General features: G+C 35.2%; 2 protein-coding genes across 3 annotated transcripts in view; one reads left to right on the forward strand and one right to left on the reverse strand.

Moving 5' to 3' along the window:
• Positions 1-22,894, reverse strand: part of LOC125679461 (transcription intermediary factor 1-alpha-like) — a 47,289-nt gene that overhangs the window by 19,839 nt on the left and 4,556 nt on the right. The gene's annotated exons all lie outside the window — the stretch shown is intronic.
• On the forward strand, positions 5,797-21,584 carry LOC125679463 (nose resistant to fluoxetine protein 6-like). The gene is made up of 14 exons (XM_048918691.2): positions 5,797-6,173; positions 6,631-6,800; positions 7,964-8,054; positions 8,398-8,494; positions 8,774-8,970; positions 9,550-9,717; positions 11,411-11,507; positions 11,623-11,715; positions 11,854-12,019; positions 16,692-16,771; positions 16,907-17,026; positions 20,173-20,302; positions 20,621-20,950; positions 21,161-21,584. The coding sequence occupies exons 1-14, from the start codon at positions 5,864-5,866 to the stop codon at positions 21,278-21,280; spliced, it is 2,169 nt and encodes a 722-aa protein (XP_048774648.2). The 5' UTR covers positions 5,797-5,863; the 3' UTR covers positions 21,281-21,584.

A 22,894-nucleotide genomic window follows, 5' to 3' on the forward strand; every position in this document is an offset into this window, starting at 1 on the left:
AACGTGTCAACATCTTCCGCGACACGAGACCTCCGTTTTAAGGCCATATTCCAAAGACCCGTAATTCTCACTTCTAAATGCCGAGCGTTTTGGCGAAGAAGCAATCACTACCTATGTTAAAGTTGGACGCAGCCATGACACGAGCGGGGCTCGAACTCTGGACCTCCCGGTTACGAAGTGAACGCGCTACCACTGAGCTACCACGACCGGCCTGTGGTCTACAGAAGTTATAATCTTATAATAGGTATAAAATATCAAAGATATAAATTCTGGCAACAGTCACCAGTATTGCAGTCATTACAATGTAATGGAAAAGCTTCTCCGTGGCGTGTAACCAGTGGCTACAGCCCCCTGCTTACCCAGACACGATAAAGACCCCTGACTGATGTTGCTTTGAGCGTCATACGTTAGAAGTCCAAATTAGTGGCACTTCACCTTACAGCTGGTAACGTCTCTACAGGCTTAACTGAAAAATTCTCGAATGGGGCTTAAAACAAGAAACAAACTAACAATCTCATGAAAAGGCTATTCTATCGAATAACTATCATCTTAATTATTTTCTTGTTTCATGTATGCTTTCCTATAACTTCCAATTGCGAAGGCGAAGGAGCGATATTCGTTTTTGCATGGTCCTGCGATTCGTGTTTGTGCATACGGTATCTGCTTTTTCGTCCTGGCAACTTCGTAATTTCGCTTCATCGCCTTCGCACGTTCTGATCTTCGCCCAAGAAGTGAAGGACCACGTGACTGATCAGAACACGGTAGACGTGACTTCTTCTAAAACATAAAACTATTTATGCTTCGTGATCCCCCTCCCCATTTTTTTTCAAAAACAAGATTCAGACACGTGTTGAATCTTAGGAATAATATTCCTTGATGCAAATGTGGCATTTGTATTGTCTCTGACTACCAAGATATTTGGTAAAATTCATTAACTTGGTCTACATCCATATTTACGATACATATTTGTCTTTATTGTCCTCCTTTTGGAGTCTAATACGCATTTAGTATTACTTCGTCAAAATGAATCTGAAGACTGTTTATTGGCAGTCTCTGCATATTTATTCCACCGTGTAAATATGTGATCCATACCTGTTTAATTTCTTGAATAGGGAAATCGATATCACATATTGCCTGAAACAAAATCTTAATTGAAGAGACTGGCTTTTTGTATATTTTATGTAGACATCAAGTGTAGCTTTTAATAATCTTTTTGGTTTTAATTTGGGACTAGATCTGACAATATAACAAGGACGATGAAGTAATTCATTTCATTGTTTGGAGGCGTGTCTTATCAAATAAAAAGAAAGTCAACTCGTCTCGGTTAACTATATGTATACCGGTATATAAACAGACGTACTAGGCTATATATCAAGAATCATATGCGCATTTGGTAACAACTGCAGTGCATTAATGAGGAAATAGCTATCATTACAATTAAGATATCAACATCAAAAACATTGGAAATGTAATTGATACATTATATGCATATTGCACGAAACGCGTCTCTTAAAACTACACGAGGTTATGAAGTGTGAAAGCTCCATGCCTGCATACAAAATACCGCGCTATATATATTACATGTATACTGGCGTGAAGTGTCGCGATTCATACCGTCATGTATCTTCAAAAATTAGATTTATTTCCTTAATGTTTCTCGAACTTTCTCAGATGTTTCTGAAGAGTATCATTAAATTACCAAGAAGCTTTCGGTGTTCCAGCGTTAAGGTATTTCACAACTATATGTATGAGGGCAATGAACGGAAATAGTTCTGATTAACAAGTAGTATATAAAAATCTACATTTTCATCCCCTAAAACAAACAAGAGATGTTTGTAAAACACATATGCCCCCCATGGTGCAAAATTGAAAAGGGTTATACACACACCTGATTTAATTGATAGTATTATCATCAATTCAAAATATTGAGCAGACAACATCTTCCTATGTCAAGAGTGAATTGACCATGTGACCTAAAATTCAATAGGGGTCATCTACTCCTAATGCTGTACCAGTGTACCAAGTTTGGTACGTGTCAATCAAGCAAATAATTCTTAAAATATAGGAGACAATATATTACTATGTCCAGTTCAACTATTGACTTTTGACCTCAAAATCAATATGGGTCATCCTCTCCTGAAGATGTACCAATGTACTAAGTTTGATGTCTGTCAAGTAAAAGGGTTATCAAGATATTGAGTGGACAGTATATTACTATGTCCAGTTTGACCCTTGACCTTTGACCATGTGACCTCAAAATCAATAGGAGTCATCTTCTCCTGAATAGACACCAGTGTACTATTAAAAGTTTGATGTCTGTCAAGAAAAGGGTTCTGAAGATATTGAGCAGACAGTATATTCCTACGTCCAGGTTGACCCTTGACCTTTAAACATGTGACCTCAAAATCAATAGGGATCATCCTCTCCTGAAGATGAACCAGTGTACCAAGTTTGATGTCTGTCAAGCAAAGGGTTCTCAAGCTATTGAACGGACAGTATATTCCTATGTCCAGTTTGACCCTTGATCTTTGACCATGTGACCTAAAAATCAATAGGGGTCATCTTCTTCTGAAGATGTACTGGTGTACCAAGTTTGATGTCTGTCAAGCAAAGGGTTCTCTAGACATTGAATGGTCAGTATATTCCTATGCCCAGTTTGACCCTTGACCTTCGACCATATGACTTCAAAATCAATAGGGGTCATCTACTCCTTAGGATGTACCAGTGTGTCAAGTTTGATATCTTTCAAGCAAAGGGTTCTCGAGATATTGAGCGGACATTATATTCCTATGTCCAGAGTAGATTGACCCTTGACCTTTGACCTGAAAAACAATAGGGGTCATCTTCCACTCATAACCAACCCACATATTAAATATCATTATCATTAAGTGAATGGTTCTCAAGATATTGAGCGGACAACATGTGGTCTACAGAGCGACCGACCGACCGACAGACCGACCGACCGACCGACAGTTGCAAAACAATATGCCCCCTCTTTTTCAAAGGGGGCATAAAAATTACAGATGTCGCGTGTTTTAAATACTCATTTTAAATACCAAAAAAAAAAAAAAAAAATACTTAGCTTTCTAGAGGAATCTCTTTCTAATATGAAACAATGGGAGATCAATATTGGTACCCAAATTGAATTTCCTAGAAATGAATTTGGGGAAAAGTAGGGTTAAAATCTGGTTCAGTGAACTTTTGTTCAATATTGAGAACATACGTGTGTGTCAGAAGGACGTGTATATTTATAAATTGTTTGCTTTCCTGATAACATTTTACCCTCTCTCTCTAAATGTAAATAAATCCAAAATATAAACAAAATGTCCATACAAGTAATACTATGATAAAAAAAATTAAATCAAACTGCCTGAAGAGCCGTGAGGCAAAAGTACTAGCAGGAACTGATTGTTGATTATTATGTGATCATTTTGGATTTTATTCTTTAAAATTATTTAACAACCGTGCCGATTTCTTCATTCATCTTTGACATTTGACATTACACACACACACACACACACACACACACACACACACACACACACATATATATATATATATGAAACCATTCAAACTAGCACAATTTTTGCGGTATAAACAATATTTTGATCTATTTCATTAATAAAATTAATTTTACTCAAATACAAGTATAGGAATTTCATTTTTGAAAATACATGAGGGTGGGACTGTAAAGCTTCACAAAGGTGTACGTCATGAAGCGCGCACGCGTGAAGCGTCGCAGTTCACACCCTCAAGGAAAATTTCTTGTATTTACATTTTGCTTTCATTTCTGTTTCTCAGCTGTTAAAATAGACGAACTATATCTATCAAGATTCATATGTGCAAGCTTAACAATTACAGCGTGTTCTATGTTGATATCAAATGTAGCTTTGAATAATTTTTCTTTTAAATTGGGACTAGATTTGACATTATAACAGAGGAAGTGATTCATTTCACCGAATTCAATTTGTTTAGGTCGTGTCTTATCAAATAAAAAGAAATCCAACTCCTCTCGGATTGTAGTTTAAATGTTCGATGCATGGATTAAGGATCTTGAATCTTGTTTTACAGTGTAATTTAATAAATAAATCTCATTTTTAAAAATACATGAGGGTATGAATTGCGACACTTCGCTGCCGCATTCTTTGTCAAACTCGTTAGCGCTTTAAGAAAAGTATGCTGGCGTGAAACGTTGCTGGTCATACAACATGTACCATCATGTATTTAAAAAAATCAAACAATATTTACATTCTACTTTCACTTCTGTCGGAATTCCCCGCCGTTGAAATAAACGTACTATATTTATCAAGAATTATACGCGCATTGGTCACAACTGTAGTGAATTAATGAGGAAATGTAAATACATGATAGGCATACTCCACGAAGCGCGTTTATTTCATAAAAATTAAAATGCATGAGGGTATGAATTACTAAAGCTCCATGCCTGCATACGAATTACCGCGCTATATCAAGTTCATGTGTGATGGTGTAAAGTGTCGCAATTCATACCGCCATGTATTTTAAAAACTGAAATTCATTTCTAAATATTTCTCGAAATTAATCAAACGTGTCTAAAGAGTATCATTGAATTACCAAGAAGCTTTCAGTGTTTCCATGGTATCGTATTTCTCAGCAACTATATGTATGAGGGCAATGAACGGAAATAGTTATGGTTAATGAGTAATATATTAAAATGTAGACTACTCTTATCATCCCCCAAAACAGAAAAATAACAAATGTTCTGTTTTATAAGTATTCATTTTAGAATGTAAAAGAACGATAACTTACACTATCTAGAGGAATCTCGTTCTAATATGTAACAATCTGAGATCAATATTAGTGCACAAAAATGACTTTGGGGAAAGGTAAGGTTAAAATCTGGTTCGGTGAACTTCTGTTCAATACAGAGAACATACACCGCGTGTTAGAAGGACGTTTGCACTGTGCTCTTGTGAAATGTTTACTTTCCTGATAATAGCCTACTTTCCCTCTAAAAGTAGATTATTACTGTTTAATATTCTTAAACAACTTTTCTACATATTCCAATGAAACCATTCAAATAGTTGTAGACTCGCACTATTTTTGCGGTATAAACAATATTTTGATGATTATTTTCTAATTGATTAATATCACGTGTATATGATGTGCCATCTTTTACTGCATCTTTGTAAGATTGCTTTTTATTGTAGTTGATGTAGATTTTTATAAATTTGTGTGATCAGACATATTGAATTATTTTGTCATTGTTTATTTTCTTTCTCCATTTCAGTGACATTTTCAGTGGATTGTTTGTGAGTCTGATCCCCTTGTTAGTAGTTTGTTATCTAGTTCGTCATTTGAATAAATGAAATTTTCATATGAAATTTGCCTTATGTTTATATACGATACAGCAAAAACTAGCCGCGGTGACCTTTCTCAGCATTTAAGACATAAATTCCATTTTCATGAACATAGTGACCAGGTTTCAACGTCTATCAAATTCAGGAGACATTGGGTTTTCCGTTACTTATCACCATTTTAAAGATGCTGGATAAAGCATTTTTTATTGATTAAAGTAGAAATGCTAATAATCTTAACATACATGCACATAGAATTAGAGTGATATTTGACTCAAATATGCGAGTCTTTCTTTATTTGTATTCCTAATTACGAAATCATGCAATATGAACATAATAATCATATTGAGTGCATCATGTAACAAACAAATGCATCTGTTCAAAGGGCGGCCATGACTCACTCGAGAAGTTAAATAGACGATATCTCCCCAATATCATTCACCCCGAATATACCTGTATTTGATAACCTCTAAAGTCGGGGCATTACGAAATCTGATTGTGACGGGTAGAAGAGAGGAATCGCCACCATGTTTATGTCTAGGTGTCTTGCCTTAATTCTCTCACTTACCGTTTCTTCATCGCTGTCATTACAATCTAAGCCTTATTTCCAAATAATAGAAGAAGCTGTGAATTTGGTACAATCTGGAGGTAAACTAAACATTGAGGAAAACTTTGTGGACACTGTTCGTTATTTGAAGGATTTTCCACGACAGATTCTGTATGGAAACGAGTTCGGTGCTACAAAGTACAATGTGAGCGGAAACTGCAGTCACAGTGTACAAGCAGTCACGTCGTCAGCTGTTGCCCAACCCAAAAGTAACACATGGGCTTTGCAAAGTAAGCAGATTCACTGGCACTATCTATTTATATTTACGTATTACAATGCAAGTTTACTACAAAAGTTTACAACTGCAGACCTAGGCAACATTTAGACAGTATTACTAACTATGTGTTTAATCTTACTTTCGCCGAAGATTTTGACGAATCTACATGGTACAATTCACGATCACTTATCCAAAGTATCTTGATATGGGAAATTTGGTTTTTATGCGCTTTATTTTAACCTATTAGTAGATAGATATAAAAGGTCATGTTCAGGTCTAAAAATGTGTCACTTCACCTACAGCTAGTAATGTATCGATATGCGCAAACAATCTTGAAGTGGTGTAAAACAAATAAACAAAACAACAAAACATAAAAAACCAAATCCGTTTACTTGCTATAGCAGTTTAACGACTCTTAATTTTCAATGGTGATTTCAAATATCTAATTGATTATTACGTTTATATCGCAGTCCTTGATGCCATTGGAAAACCTGGACCTGGTATTCTGGATGGCAATTTAAGATGGCTGGGATCCTATGACGAATGTAAACGAACCGAGTATCGTAATGGGACACTGAATATTAAAGGAACATATTCTATAGTTTATATACCCTTGGGAACGACTAGCAGTGCGGGAGAAGTAAGTAACCAAATGAATAAAAAGACTCTGGGCCATAGTATGATAAAAAGTAAAATGCAAATATCAAAAATATTTCACCATGCGCAAGTTCAAATCCAGCATGAAAATAAAAGAATAAAACTATTAAAGTAATTTTACATTTTATGATAATTAATCAATAATCAGATATATTTAATTATAGACAGAATTGCTATCTGCACTTTTAACGAGCTTTGGGTTTATGTTATGGTTTCAAATCAATTCTGAAAATAACCCTTGTTTACTCCTGCACGAAAAGTGTACCTTTGTATCTGAGAGAGAGAGAGAGAGAGAGAGAGAGAGAGAGAGAGAGTTATTGCACTGAAATTTATGAGTCATGTAATCCGACCCCATAAAAGTCACACAGCACAAATAGTAAACCGTAAAATCAAGTTTAAAACTGGGGTAAGATAGTATATATGGGAAATTTACAGAACCTGTTAAATATATAAAATAAACTTCTTCGTGTGGAACAAATTAGCCTTTACTTAAAGGTACATACATGTAGGTACTAATAATGAAGATTTTTTTAGCTTCTAAAATAACATTATTCAAGGTATCTAGACTTGTATGATGAATATATATATATATATATATATATATATATATATATATATATATATATATATATCATGCAGCATAGACTATTCAATTTCATCTCAGATGAAAAGAATAGGTTCAAATCATGAGTAATTATTCGGTTGGCCTTATTTGGATAATGTATGCATTGCGCGCACCATCTTCACATGTGGTCGGACAAAATTCTCTCAGATAAATGGCGTCCGTAAGGTTGTTGAGATTACGTTCATCGATTGTAGATATACATATTTACTATTTGTTAGAATAAGGACTCATCCGATGGAATTCATCATGCTAGATCATGTGTATATAACTATAGGGTAGTTACATGAAAATATGAACAGACCCAAGAATTACTGAAAGAATAGCACGTGGTTTTTATCTTTAAAAAATCCAGGCTGTATTTTGAAACTATTATTATTTATATATCTGTACCACTGCAGTTTTTGCATGCATATTATAGTTTTTTGTTTCATTTTATTGATAGAATACCATAGTATTGATACCCTTACTAGATTCTTACATAAAAACTCCACGACGATTGGCGGTGTTTTGTTTCGTTTTAGTTCAGCGGGGGAGGTGGTACAGGCATTTTGATTGGTGTTTGCCTCCCAGACAGTTGTAGCAGTAGCGACACTACGGCGCTTGTACATGAAGGTAACACTGTTCACGCTTTTGCTGACAGTTAGTAGAATGTTTAAATGTGAAAAGAGTAGAAAATCATCATTACATATTTTCCAGTTGATTGGTTTAAACTAGATTGCCCATTTTCGTTACACATTTTATAGACATCAAATAATTATCATCACATTCAAATTATACCAATTTACCATATCATACATGTTTGAGTAACACATGATATGCACGCTTATCAAGTAGACTATGTTACGGTGCTTACTTACTCCTAACAAACTATTTTACACCAAATTACACGGATTTTACACATTATTTTTATTCACCAAACACACGTAGGTTACATATCAAAACATTTTATTTTCAGGTCTCGAGAAGATACCTTTCGGAAATATATCCAATATAGTTTTCGTAGTTATTCCGGAGGAGGAGAAGCCATTGACATCTAATGCTATAGTTACAATGTAAGGAAACGGAAGTAGGATGCTATGATATACAGTTTTGTACATAGTTTACATACACATTAAACCAAAGAAAACATCACTTCAATACGTCTATTGTTTTGTCATATTTTACTTACGAAACTAATATCATTTAATTCTTTAAACTAGACTAAACACTTACATTTTTTTCGATAAGGCAAATACTTGAATACTAAAAGTACTTTTCTCGGATGACTGAATCAATATTTGTAGATGTAGGCATACTCACCGACATTTACCTGTTCCTGTTGTTTTCTTTAGTGTTATATTAAGTATACTCACTGCCATCATTGTCCTGAGCACTGCCTATGACATCATCATAATCCATTGGCTACGTAAGAGTAGAGCAGAACTGAAGGAATCTTATATCGATCCTGCAATAAAGAACACAGACAACGAGAAATATCCATTGCTGAACCACGACTCAAAAGAACTACGCAGTGTTCATATAGAAGACAGTAAGTCATTGATAACCAACATTCAATACTCAAAGGACTTATCCAGAAGAAAGCAAGTTTAAATCAACTGCCATTTAGAATACAGTAAGTCATTGGTAGCCACTAATTATGACTCCATTAATGTTCATCTAGAAGTCAGCAAGTAATTGATAGACAAAATACACGATTCAAATGACATGCTGAGTACATACATGTAATGTTCATCCTAAAGACAATGAGTTTTGCAATCAACTAACACAACTCTAAAGATATGAGTAAAATATATGTTGAAGACAGTAACTCATTGAAAAACAATAGGCTAGGACTCAAAATGTTCATTTAGAGGTAAGTAAGCTATTGATAGACAATAACCACGATTAAAGGGACTAGAATAATGACCATCTAGAAGACAGTAAATGATTCATTGACAGACAATGACCACGATCTAAAAGATTTCGGTAGTATTGATATAGAAGAAAGGAAGTTATTGATAGGTGATAACGGTCAGCTTAATATGATCTTATCAATCACCATCATGTCGGATTCGTATTTCATCATGATATCATACTTATCAGTATAACATATTTCTGTACATTCCAGGCACACTTGAGAAACTTCTGTTGTCCTTTTCCGCTTACTCCAACGGCAAGAAAATCTTGAGCACGCATCGAACCTCCGAAACTCTCACTGCTCTTAATGGGATCCGATTTCTGAGTATATCGTGGGTTGTTTTGGGTCACAGCTATGCCTTCGTTCTCGGCACTGTCAGTAAGTATTTCTACATGGGTTCACTTAAGAAATAAATAAAAAGGTGAAGATAACGAAAAGTAATCAATCTCATAACTCCTACAATCTAATGAAAATCAGACCTATTATAATTGTTACACTGAAGAAGGATCTGACAGCATTGCGTTTGAGGTCATGTTATTTCACCTTTCACACTTGACCAATCAAATGATAGCTTTCGCTAACATGAAAAATTTGTTGTTATATCGGAACAGATTTGGTATTTATCATGCACATGTCAATAATTACCGAGAAGTATGGGGGAATGATCGAAGACGATGCCGGCGTCCATGAGCGATGTTACAACGCCACAGAAAAAAATATTTTTATAATAATAGATGTATAACATCTAAGATCTTCCTTTGCCTTTCCTTTAACGCTGATATTTGGAATTAGTTTAAAATTTACATGAATCAACGGAATTTTTGTGAACTTGAAATCAGAATACGCTTCAGTAAAACGATTCCTGATTGGTCCTTGATTCTTTGTCAAGCTATTGCTATTGGTTAAATATTTATTGAATTATTCATGAGATCCGGGTCAATAACATGACCTCAAATGCAAAGCTGTCAGATCTTTCTCCAGTCTATCGGTGAGAGAAGATCTGATTATAATTAGTTTAATAACTCCTATAAAGAACACAAATTTAAAAGTAGGGCAAACACGGACCACTGAACATACAAGAGGTGAGATCAGGTGCCTAGGAGGAGTAATCATCCCCTATCGAGTGGTCACACCCACCGCGAGCCCTATCTCTCGATCGGTTAAACGGAGTAATATTTGAAATACTTAATGGTATGAACTGTAACACTTCACGCCGGCATACATGTACATCTTCGCCTTTCATGTATTTCATGAAGCGTGTTAGCGTTCAAGGTTCATAATGCTTAAAAAAAAAACAAGGTCAACAAAGCACAAACTCAAATTTTCAATATGTAAAACTTATACGGTACCAATTTTGATGCACCAGATGCGCATTTCGACAAATAATGTCTCCCCAGTGATGCTCAACCGAAATGTTTGAAATCCGAAATAACAATGAAGTTTTAGAGCTAGTATAGGGGAAAATAGTATGCCAAAACAGTGGAGTCAAATTCGTCTAAGGATAAGAGCTATGCGTGGGGGGAGATAATCCTTAATTTTGAAATGAGACTTGGGTCAATAACATGATCTCAAATGCAAAGCTGTCAGATCCTTAGATGAATTTCTAAATTTTATCACAGCAATTAAATATACATCCATATTTTCATATTTAGCATATATATGAAAAAGTGACGATAATGAACAATGATCAATAATTCCTATGAAGAATACAAAATCAATAGTAGGGCAAACACGGATCAACCCGTGGAAAACCCAGAAGTGAGATCAGATATCTAGGAGGAGTAAACACCCCCTGTTGACCGGTCAAACTCATTAAAAAATAGTCCAAGAGAGCCCAAACTCAAACTTTATCTGCAACCCATTAATTTTGATACCAGTCCGTATATTAACACACTTTCAATTCAATAGCTGCGGAGATATCCACAGGAAAACTGTCAATGTACTCACACAGACTGATTACTACACCAGACAAATCAACCACAATATTCACCGTAACAACACATCACGATATTTAGAGGTTTTGTAGTTTTTTGTATTGATGTATTGTGATTCTTCAGTTCTTTTTCCATAGGTAATAGTGGACCTTTTTTAAAAGACATGTTAGACAGATGGACTTTCCAGGCCATTTCCAATGCTCTGGTAGCAGTAGATTCATTTTTTGCTCTGAGGTATTCATTAATCCAGAATTTAGTATTCTTTTGTACAATCATAAAGCTTCTAAATCACCGTGATGAAACTTAAGATGGTGCTGAAATCAGTGTGCGTTTGGTTTTTCTATTTTAGCGGACTCTTACTCACTTATCTAACTTTGAAAGAGATGGACAAACGAAGGGGGAAACTGAACTGGTTTATGTTTTATTTTCATAGGTTCTGGAGGTAAATACACACACACACACACACACACACACACACACATGCTGTTATTCTGGATTGAATGATGTTTTTGCAGTACGGAAGAGAAATTGTTTTGCGAATTACAATTGTATATATATTTTTTACTGAATGTTTTGCCAGATTAACTCCTGCGTATATGCTGGTTCTCATGACTGAAGCGACTCTCTCACCCTACTTCTCTGATGGGCCAATTTATCCACCGAAAGGATTCGAAAAAAATTACTGTGAAGATTCATGGTGGAAAAATCTACTTTATGTCAACAATTTGGTGGATATGTCCGACATGGTAAGTATATATGGTGCTAGTTAGTATTTCTGTAGTTGAACTTGGAGTATGCTATCCCAAATCCTATTTCAATAACTTAAGGTGTTGATTTCTATTCCCATACATATTTTGCTCTCCTTTAAATACTATAAGTTGCTTTAATTTCATTGTCTTAAAATTTCATGATTACTTACAACGGCATAATCATGATGGTTTTAATTTCACGCTATATGAAAATCCACGTTTGAAGTTTCATTCATGAAAACATTGAAATGTTTCTAGTATATTATTCAATATCCGTTTCATTTAATTTTAAAATCATAAATCATGAATATGAAAGGTGAAGATAACGAACACTGATAAATCTCATATCTCCTAAAAGCAATTATACAAAATAGAGAGTTCGGAAAACACGGACTCATGGATATACCAGAAATGGGATCAGGTGCCTAGGAGTACATGTAGTACATGTAAGTATCCCCTGTCCACCGGTCACACCCGCCGTGAGTTCTATATCTTGATCAGGTAAAGGGGGTATCTGTAGTCAAAATCAGTGTGCCAAGAACGGCCTAACAATCGCTATGAAACAAGTCAGACAGCACTTGACCCAATGATAGGTTGTATTGTCAAACTAGATCGTTATAACGAACATAGCATTTGCGAATTGCTGGTTTTAACGAGACTGTTGAGATCACTGTTCCATCAACTTGTGTGTCAGTAACCTGTCTCGATTTAAAAGCTGATCATTCTCAGAATAAGTTCTTGCATATCGATTTGAGAGATATAAACACCATATGCAGGTGATGATGGAATATTGCTACATAAATATGGGAAGTTGACGATGGAGAAACTTAAATCATCCCGTTTGTCATACAGTTGAGTTGTCAGTTTGCCGTTAATGTCTACTTTCAATAAAATATATCAGTATGAAGCAGAAGTGGACGACTCTGTGGTGTCTTTTATTTCGAGCTCACAGGGATATATCCAATCGACATATGAATGAAAATTATTATTGTTAATAGACAAAACGTCGTCGATATATCTAAATGTCGAATTGAAGGCCTCAGCAAGACTTTTTTTTCTTCTCAGGTAGAAGTTTTTGAATAAATTCTGCTTCATATGAATATAGAAAAAGGTCAGCTAACAAAGGAACACAATTCGTGCCCATGGGAATTCCGACAGACTGTTGGAAGAGATGATCACAAAATACCACGAAGATATTGTCAATGAGGAACTCTAGCATATTTTTATTTCAACTTCAGTTCAGAATACTTGTGCCTGGAATCAGAGCGGTTTTAACAAAGTAAGTTTACGGGTGACTAGATATGAATGTTTCCTTTTTCCATTTTTGTTGAAGAATCAACTGTCCATGATGTCAAAAAGTCTAGTCTTTGATTTATTGTGAGGAATGGTCGTATATAGTGTTGAAAAGTCATAGGATTTGATGTTATTGATTTGGGAATAGTTTTGCGATTTCAAGTTTACTAAAAATTCTTTAGAAGTTAAGTTTTTAGAATCCACTTTTGATTAACACCACTTCTGGCATATGTAGTCGCACAGTGAGTTTGAAGTTTCTCCTTCACAGCTGTTAATATTTTCGTGAGGAGCAAAAATAGGGGTTTGGTAGAGCACTTACTGGATCCAGCAATGTATCTTTGTTTGTAAGGTTTTTTATGTAGTTTAGGAATCCAGTATAGGTACGGTAACTCATATTCATTCTACCCATTGACTGGGATATTAAATGTGTCTAAAACTGAAGCATGTAAAGTTTTGATCCCCTATTGTGGCCCCACCCTATGTCCATGGGCCATGATGTTAGCAAACTGGAATCTCCATGATTTCACGAAGCTTCCATGCGACTTTTCTGACCCAGTGGTTCTTAAGAAGAAGATATTTAAAGATTTTCCAAATATATTCGCATGTAAAACTTTGATCCCTTATTGTAGTTTCACCCTACCCTCGCGGACCATAATTTTAACAAACTTGAAATTTGGCATATATCAGGAATCTTTCATGTAAATTTATTTTTTTCTGACCGAGTAGTTCTTGAAAATGAATATTTTAGAAATAATTTCCTATCTATTTGCATGTAAAACTTTGATCTCCTATTGTGTTCCCACCCTACCCCAGATGCCATGATTTTCACAGACTCGAATCTGCAATATGTCAGCACACTTTCCTATAAATTTCACATTTTCTGGCCCAGTTATTCTTGAAAAGATTTTGAAAGATTTTCCCTATATACTAGTATTGGCATGTAAAACTTTGACTCCTATTCTGGTCCCACCTTAACCCCTGGGTCCATGAATTTAACAGCTCATCTGGCCCAGTAGTTCTTGAGAAGATTTTTAAATGACCCCACTCTATTTTTGCATTTTCGTGATTATCTCCGCTTTAAAGAGAGTATGGCCCTGTAATTGAAAAGAAACTTAAATCCCCTTCACCTAGTGCTACTTTGTCCAAAGTTTTGTTGTAATTAGCCCACTGGTTCTGTAGAAGACGATTTTTAAACTTTGTCAGTGTACTTTAGCTATTTCACCATTATCTCCCCTTGAATAAGGGTGTTGCCCTTCATTTGAATAACCTATTACCCAAGGATGCTTTTTGCCAAATGTGGTTGAAATTAACACAATGGTTATGGAGAAAAATTGAAAATGTGAAAAGTCTACAGACAGACGACAGACAACGAATGATCACAAGGTTTATTTGAGCTATCAGCTCAGGTAGCAAAAACCTCCTTAAAATAAAATAAAGCATCATTGCATTTACTGTAAATTGGGAAAGAAGGTACGCTAACTGATTATTTTAATTTCACATAAAAATTATATGTACTGTGCCACTGCATATGCAATAAGTGGTGTAAATCAAATATAGACTCTGAAAAATTATTTAAAAAGCCAACTTTTAGTAAACTAGAAATTGCAAAGCTTTTCTCAAATCAATAACATCAAAGCGTATGACTTTTCAACACTTTACACGACCATTCCTCACCATCAATTAAAGACTAGACTTTTTGACATTAAAGACAGTTACACATACGTCTTTAACAAAAATGGAAAAGGAAGCATTCATATATAGTGATCTGTCATCCAAAAATTTACTTTGTTGAACACCACTCTGATTCCAGGCACAAGTACTCTGAAGTTGAAATGAAATATATGCTGGAGTTCCTCATTGATAATATTTTCGTAGTCTTTGGTGATCAGGTCTTGCAGTAGTCTGTTGGAATTTCAATCGAAACGATTTGTGCTCCTTTGTTAGCTAACCTGTTTATATATACTTCTGAAGCAGAATTTATTTTTTAAAAACTCCTACATCGAAGAAAAAGTATCTTGCTGTGGCCTTCAATTCGACATTTAGATATATTGACGACGTTTCAACAATAAGGATTTTCATTCATATGTCGATTAGATATATCTCTGTGAACTCGAAATAAATGACAACACAGAGTCGTCCATTTCTGATTCATCCTTGGATATTTTACTGAAAATAGATATTAACGGCAAACTAACTACTCAACTTTATAGTAAACGGGATGATTTCAGTTTCTCCATCGTCAACTTCCCATATTTGTGTAGCAATATTCCATTATAGCCTGTATATGGTATTTATATCTCCCAATTCGATACGCAAGAGCGTATTCTGCGTATAGTCAGTTTTTAAATCAAGGCAAGCTACTGACAAACATGTTGATGGTACAATGGCTTCAACAGTCTCGATTGAAGTCAGCATTTTGCAAATTCTATTGTTGTTATAACGATCTAGTTCGTCAGTACAACCTATCATTGGATCAAATGCTATCTGAATTGTTTCATAGCAATTGTTAGGCCGTTCTTGGCACACTGATTTGGACTACGGATGACTCTGTTTACCCGATCAGGATCCCACGAGAATTATGTAAGAGTTATGAGATTGATCACTGTTCGTTATTTTCACCTTTCATATATGAGAAATATCTTTAAAATATCTCTTGGACTGTCTAAACTAGGGATATCATGTTTTGTGTATACATTCCTTTCGGCAAGATCTTTCATGTGATCCAATGGTGTGTGATCTTGTGACCTTCACCTGGAAGTTTGACCTAATTTTGATTAGGCCTTTGATAATTTGTATGTGGGTAAACAATAATGAGACAGTTTATCGCCTGTCATTTTTTATAACCTTTGCACTTTACCACTTTAAAAATGATCCCTGTAATGTTATTAAAAACCTTTGGACAATGGAAGAGGAAACATCAGTTTTAGTGTGCTAAAACAATTCTTCCTAGTTGTACTTTGGTGTTGGCCTTGAACAACGGCAGGGTCAAGGTGGCTCAGTCAGGTGAGCGATGTGACTTATGAACCTCTTGGTTTTATCTTATGACTTTTTATTTTTAGAAAACGATCACTAATTAATCTGCCATTTTACCCTATAACCAATGCACGTGTAGTTTGAAACGCTGAAACATTTTCTGCATAATTATATGCTCCAACAAGAGTCCATACAATTCTTTGTTTGACTGTGTGGTTGTGGCAAGATGAAACAAACACTTCTTTGACGATTTGTGCAGGGAGGTGGTTGTAAAGTTTGAGCCTTTGGAACGAGGAAAAACTCGACCATGGCGACACTTTTACACATTTCCGATGTTGTTTTTATTTTTTTTAATTATTTTTGTTTGTCTTGTCTGTACATGTCATTGTTATAATTATTGCAGTGCATGGGATGGTCGTGGTATTTGTCAAATGACATGCAGTTCTTTATCCTCAGTCCTCTTATGTTGATTCCTCTTTATTAGTAAGTTTATCAATGAAACTCTCATTTTTATCATACTCATTTCTACTTTCTGTAATCTAAACATTTCGGAATTCGAATATCTACAATATAATGGTTTCTATTCACTTTATCTTATTTGACTTTTTTGTTATATAGTAAAGAATTTATCGGTATCGCAGTGTGCCTGGTGTTTTTGATTGGAACTACAATCGCTCCTGGTGTGATTTCGGCTCATTATGGGATGCCACCAGCCATTATTTCACAGACAGTTCAGTCGTAAGTACTACATACAGCATTAGATAATCATATCTATAGTTACTGTATTATGATAATTGTACAGAATGTGCTCAGAAAAAATAAATTTAAAAAAATAGTATTTGACAAACGCATCCTACGGATCTACATTTGAACTACGCTGTACATGTACCACCGAGCACGCTGAGCGGCAGTGTCCCGCAGTTACAAATGTTTACCGATAGTACGAAGAGAATGTTTCCACATGATTCAGCGAATTATTCAGTACTTACATGTATTATTTAGACCCCATACGGGTTTGGACAATGGATATTGCTTTTGAAAACTGTAAAGTACTATCTGATGGTTTTTGTCAAATACATACATGTTGTATCACTCGTTTATTGTGTACCAGAAACGTTGGTAGGCAACATGGAAAGACATAGCCTATGTCAAAGTCAACAATTTTCAGTCACGTCATCAGCAAAGGTGTGTGCGGTTTCCAAATGTATTGAAACAAAGAATTGTTCACTTATGTTGAGACGTCATCATCTTTAGGTAAAGTACCACTTCAGACATAATGCTCATCGCCCAGGGTTGTAACATTAAGGGTTCTTTCACGTGCCAACTCTGTCGCAACACGGGATCTCCGATCCGAAAGACCCGTGCCTTTTACTTCTAAATGCCGAGCGTTTTGCAAAGGCGCTGAATCACTATGTTAAGGTTTTCAAAATAGTTTGTGATACGCCCGCATGCGGAAGGCCGGGGTTCGAATCCTGGCCGCGACAGACCTAAGTCGTTAAAACAGGTAGTGATAGTTCCATCGCCAAACGCTCGGCATCAGGTGTGAATGTCACGGGTCCTCGAAGATGACCTTAAAAACGGATGTCCCGTGGCACAGAAGGTGTGGCATGCTAAAGAACCCTCACTGCTCAATGGCCGTAAGCGCGAGCATAGGCCTAAATTTGAAGCCCTTCACCGGTCTTGGTGACGTCTCCATATGAACGAAAAATTCACCAGCGTGACGTTAAGCAAGATACAATCAATCAATCAATCCCTGGTACGAGCGGGGCTCGAACGCATGCCCTGCTGCTTACGAAGCAAACGTTTTAACCACTGAGCTACTGCAAACAATTTTTAAATAAGAATAAGCGTTTAGGTATGAATGTATAAGAAAGAACAAATTAAATCATTTGCACATTTTAATATTCTTAAAGTCACGACATGTTTATGAAAAATGGGAAATGTATTTATTTTTTTCAGATACCCCGGTATTTACGTTTATGCATATGATATCAAATTAACCATTCCAGTCGACATTGATGGGCAAATCACCAGTAAAATTACAGATGAATGACTTGTCAATAAATGTTGTTAGTTGTTATTGAATTTGTGAAACATGTTTTTCCCCTAATACTTAAGTTTAATTTAAAAAGAAAAGAAAATTAGACCAGATTAATGTATGTTCTGAAATATAATGTTTAGTGTAGGACCTACTTCATCGAATTAACACGTTAAAAGTGATAGTCACAACGTTTATAGAGCGTTGATTTGTACCGGAATCAAGTGATTACTTTTGGGGTTTAAATCTTATGTGGCACATCTCCCCCTCTATATCTAAAGATTGCTTTCAGAAAAAAGTTATTGTGGTGACAAAACTATGATGCACAGCTCTGGAGAACAAAGTGCATATCCAGTGTTAAATGCATTATGATAGTTTTCAATATTCACAAAAAATGTCAGCGTTCGCTTCGTAAACGGGAGGTGGTGAGTTCGAGCCTTGCTCGTGTCATAGCCGCGTCAAGACGTAAACATAGGTTGTGATTGCTCCTTCGACAAAACACTCGAGATTTAGAAGTGAGAATCACGGGTTTTTGGATATGAACTTAAAAACTGAGGTCCCGTGTTGCGAAAGAGTTCACACTTCTACGGCCTTGGGCGCTAAGCATGTTTCTAAATGTGTGATATTAAAATTCACCTACAACTGGTGACGTCACAATATGAGTGGAAAAAAACCCAACAAAAAACCAAAAGTTACAATCGATAAAAAATTAAATTGTGTTGATTTTTTTTTTTATATATTTTGCTCAATTTATATGTACTTTATGACCAATTAAAAAGAACGAACAGTGATCAATCTCATAAATCCTATAAAGATTGTTCATGTAGAATTAGACCCAGTTATAGTTTGTATTTGCAAATTAGATCATCATAACGGCCTAAGAATTTGCGAAATGCTTATTTTAAACGACACGGTTGAAAATCTGTCAGTAGCCTGCCTCGATTTAAAAATTGATCATATTCAGAACATGCTCTCGCATATCGAATAAGTTGAGCGACTAAACATCATATGCAGGTGATAATGGAATATTGCTACACAAATATGGGACGTTGACGATGGTGAAGCTGAAGTCATCTCTTTTGTCATAAAGTTTTGTTGTTAGTTTAATAAAACAGTCAAATGCAAAGCAGGTATGGAAGACTCCGTGGTGTCTTTTATTTCCAGTTCACTGGGATATATCGAATCGAGATATGAAATAAAATGAATATTGTTCATAGAAAAAAAACTTCGTCGATGTATATGAATGTCGAGTTGAAATCCACAGCAAGAGATTATTTCTTCTCATGTACAAGTTTTTGCATAAATTCTGCCCCATTAGAATATTAAAACAGGTCAACTAATAATGTTCAATTTGAATACGAAGCGCATTGGTGCTATGGCTACATGTGTAACCTAAAGTGAAATGCATAAATATTATTTATCAATAAAAAGTGGGCCTTAGTTGTTCCAATAGATAAACAAAACAAACAGATTTAGAATCAGAGCGGAGGTGGCGTTAATTTTTCTCATAACTTTCTATTATTTAGTTGAACGTACAATGTATAACCTCAGAGTAATCATGCCAGAAATTGGTATTCTATGTTACCTGAAAGCTCAGCTTATAAACCACTATTTTCAACCCATTACATGGTACAATATGACCAAGGCACGTTTTATTTGAGTTGTTGTGAAATGTGTTTGAGTTTGATGAAAATACGAGACCATGCGTGCCACATTCTTTTACATGAGTTTACAGCCTTACAGTGAAGAGCTGTCATATGTTAAAGCTGAAGAATGCTGTATCTGAGTTCGTATTTTAATGTAAATATCTTCTGTGTTACTTAGATATAGATATGATTGTTTGTAGGCAAGATATATTAAATGTTTACATGGAAAAGTACTATATGAAACCATGGTGCAGAATGGGTCCATACATAATTGGAATTTTGTTCGGGTATCTGCTTTTTAAAACCAAGGGCAAAGTCAGAATTCACAAAGTAAGTAAAACTAATACATGATAAATGCGATTGTGTGGTGTTTTTCTCTCGGCTTCTCGAATGTTAATACTATGTGCAATCGTAGAATTGTCTTACAAATGACTGTAGAAATTTCAATTATCAAGCAGTATTTCTGTTTCATAAAATGAATCATACATTGGTCACAACTTTAGTCACCTTGCTCTTATTGAGTAAATCTTATATACTCGGTATTTGGAATCCATCTCTTGTGCTTAACACTAAGCAGATAGCAACGGATTGTGTGACCATTATGAGGTATTTACATTACTTGACCATTATATTTTATTCTAATTTCAGATATTAAACCTGATGATATGGCTAGTGGCTGCTGTTCTTGCCTGTTTGGTATTATATGGATTGCACGATGCAGTAAATTATAATCCACTGTCTGATGGCGTATCAGCTTTATATAACGCAACAAATAGAACTGTATGGGGCGCATGCGTATGCTGGGTTATATTTGCATGCGCAACAGGAAATGGTGGTTTTGTGAACACATTACTCTCTTGGTCACCATTCGGACCCCTAGCCCGGCTCTCTTATTGCGTTTACCTCGTCCATCCAGTCCTTATGTATGTGGACTATTATTCTTCAAGAGTCCCTATGTATCTCACCGACTTTTCAGGAGTAAGTGATATTCCATACATTAATATATATATATATATATATATATATATATATATATATATATATATATATACATATATATATTATATATATATTATATATATATATATATATATATATATATATATATATATATCTTACATTAGCTATTGCAAGACGCGGAGGGACACATAATATTCATATTTTCATTATCTTTTATTTTCATTTCAGATATACTTGTTCCTCGGAAATTTAGTTTTATCGAATATGGTTGCATTCGTAGCATCTTTGGCTTTTGAGGCTCCAATGATGGGACTCGAAAAAGTTTTGCTTCGAAAGGAAAGAAAATAAATTATAAGGAATTGTTCTACGTACTACTACGTGTGTGTCGAATTTTCAATTTCTCGACAGAACATATCATTTCAACATATGTCAGCCGATTGTTTCTGCTCTGTATGTGAATTTTCAGATTCTTTAGCCATTTCCACTTTTAAAATTGACAGAGCCGATCCTCTCCTCTAGATCTCGAACATGTACATGTAGGTAATGACGTAATAATGTGTCCGAAATTAAAGAATACACGAATAGAAAATATATAAATTTGTACACTACATTTACTGATATGAATAATAAAATAAAAGTTTGGTTTTCAAAATATGTTTGATATTCATGAAAAGATTACGTGAAACGTGTTCTACATGAGGGTGATCTTCCAGGTATTAATTGATCAGACCTACATATATAATTACATATACATATAATTAGAAATTGTTCTCGCATTTACAAGTTTTAGTCATTTTCAATGGTATTGTCATATCCAACCTTCTTGTCACGTTTAGTATGAACCTATATTTTTATGCCCCCGAGATCGAAGATAGGGGCATATTGTTTTTGTCCTATCTGTCATTCTGTAATTCTGTCTGAAACTTTAATTATAACCTTGCTAATAACTTTTGAACAGTAAGTGATAGAGCTTTGATATTTCAAATGAGTATTCCTTGTGACAAGACCTTTCCGTTGATACCTTGACATTTAAAAAAAATACTTTTGTCATAACTTCCAAATGGTAAATATTAGAGCTTTCATATTGCACATGAGCATGTTTCTACTGGTACCAAGATATTGGCCATCTTCATAATTGGCCATTACCGGGGGCATTTGTGTTTCACAAACACATCTTGTTCCTTTTAAAAATGTATATAATTACTTTTAACCGTCATTGATTGCAATGTCATGATTTAGGAGGAGTACGTCCCATCACTTTCTTCGTATTCGTTTTTATTTATAAACTCTTGTTACCGGCAATATACTGAGAGAGAGAGAGAGAGAGAGAGAGAGAGAGAGAGAGAGAGAGAGAGAGAGTTATCTGAAGGAGCGAAATGTGCATTGAATTATTTTACATATATTTATCCAATGTTTCTGGAATATCAGATGAAATTCAATATTACTAACAGACCTCAACATATGCTGTACATGATAACTTATGCTGTACATGATAATTTACAGTTATCATAAACAAGGTAAAGGTAGGCACTGTCTACTCTATGTTAACGACGACAGGTAAATAGAAACCTATCGGTATCGAGGCTACACAGAGGGTCTGGGAACATCATCGATAAACTAGCGGCTCCAGATCAGCTCCTAGAGGCTTAACATCGCTCTCCTCCCTCCTATCTTCCTTTCCCTTTCTCCCAAGTCCTCTTTGTTAACACATATAATTCACTTTATTAAGATATGAAACTCTGTTACGGTAAACTAGATTGGGTTTCGAGTCCTTAATGGTCGAGTGGGGTAAAGGAATTTCAGATATAGCTCTATTGTTTGTATGGTTTTTTTTAATCAAGAGATGAATTCAAACACTTTACTCTCGGTGTTCAAAGATGGTAAAAGAGTTTCGTGTTAAACAACGAACAAGAAGGTGGAATTTGATCGTTGGACACTCCAGCACAGTAAATTACACAGACA

Source organism: Ostrea edulis, chromosome 2 (genome assembly GCF_947568905.1).
Source record: "Ostrea edulis chromosome 2, xbOstEdul1.1, whole genome shotgun sequence".
Classification (NCBI taxonomy): domain Eukaryota; kingdom Metazoa; phylum Mollusca; class Bivalvia; order Ostreida; family Ostreidae; genus Ostrea; species Ostrea edulis.

Excerpts from the sequence above, each read along its gene's own strand:
- LOC125679463 (XM_048918691.2), top strand. The coding sequence starts at position 5,864 with ATGTTTATGTCTAGGTGTCTTGCCTTAATTCTCTCACTTACCGTTTCT. Across the intron at positions 9,718-11,410 it reads CTTCGTTCTCGGCACTGTCA|GTAATAGTGGACCTTTTTTA; the intron begins GTAAGTATTTCT and ends CTTTTTCCATAG. Across the intron at positions 16,772-16,906 it reads ATGTTGATTCCTCTTTATTA|TAAAGAATTTATCGGTATCG; the intron begins GTAAGTTTATCA and ends TTTGTTATATAG.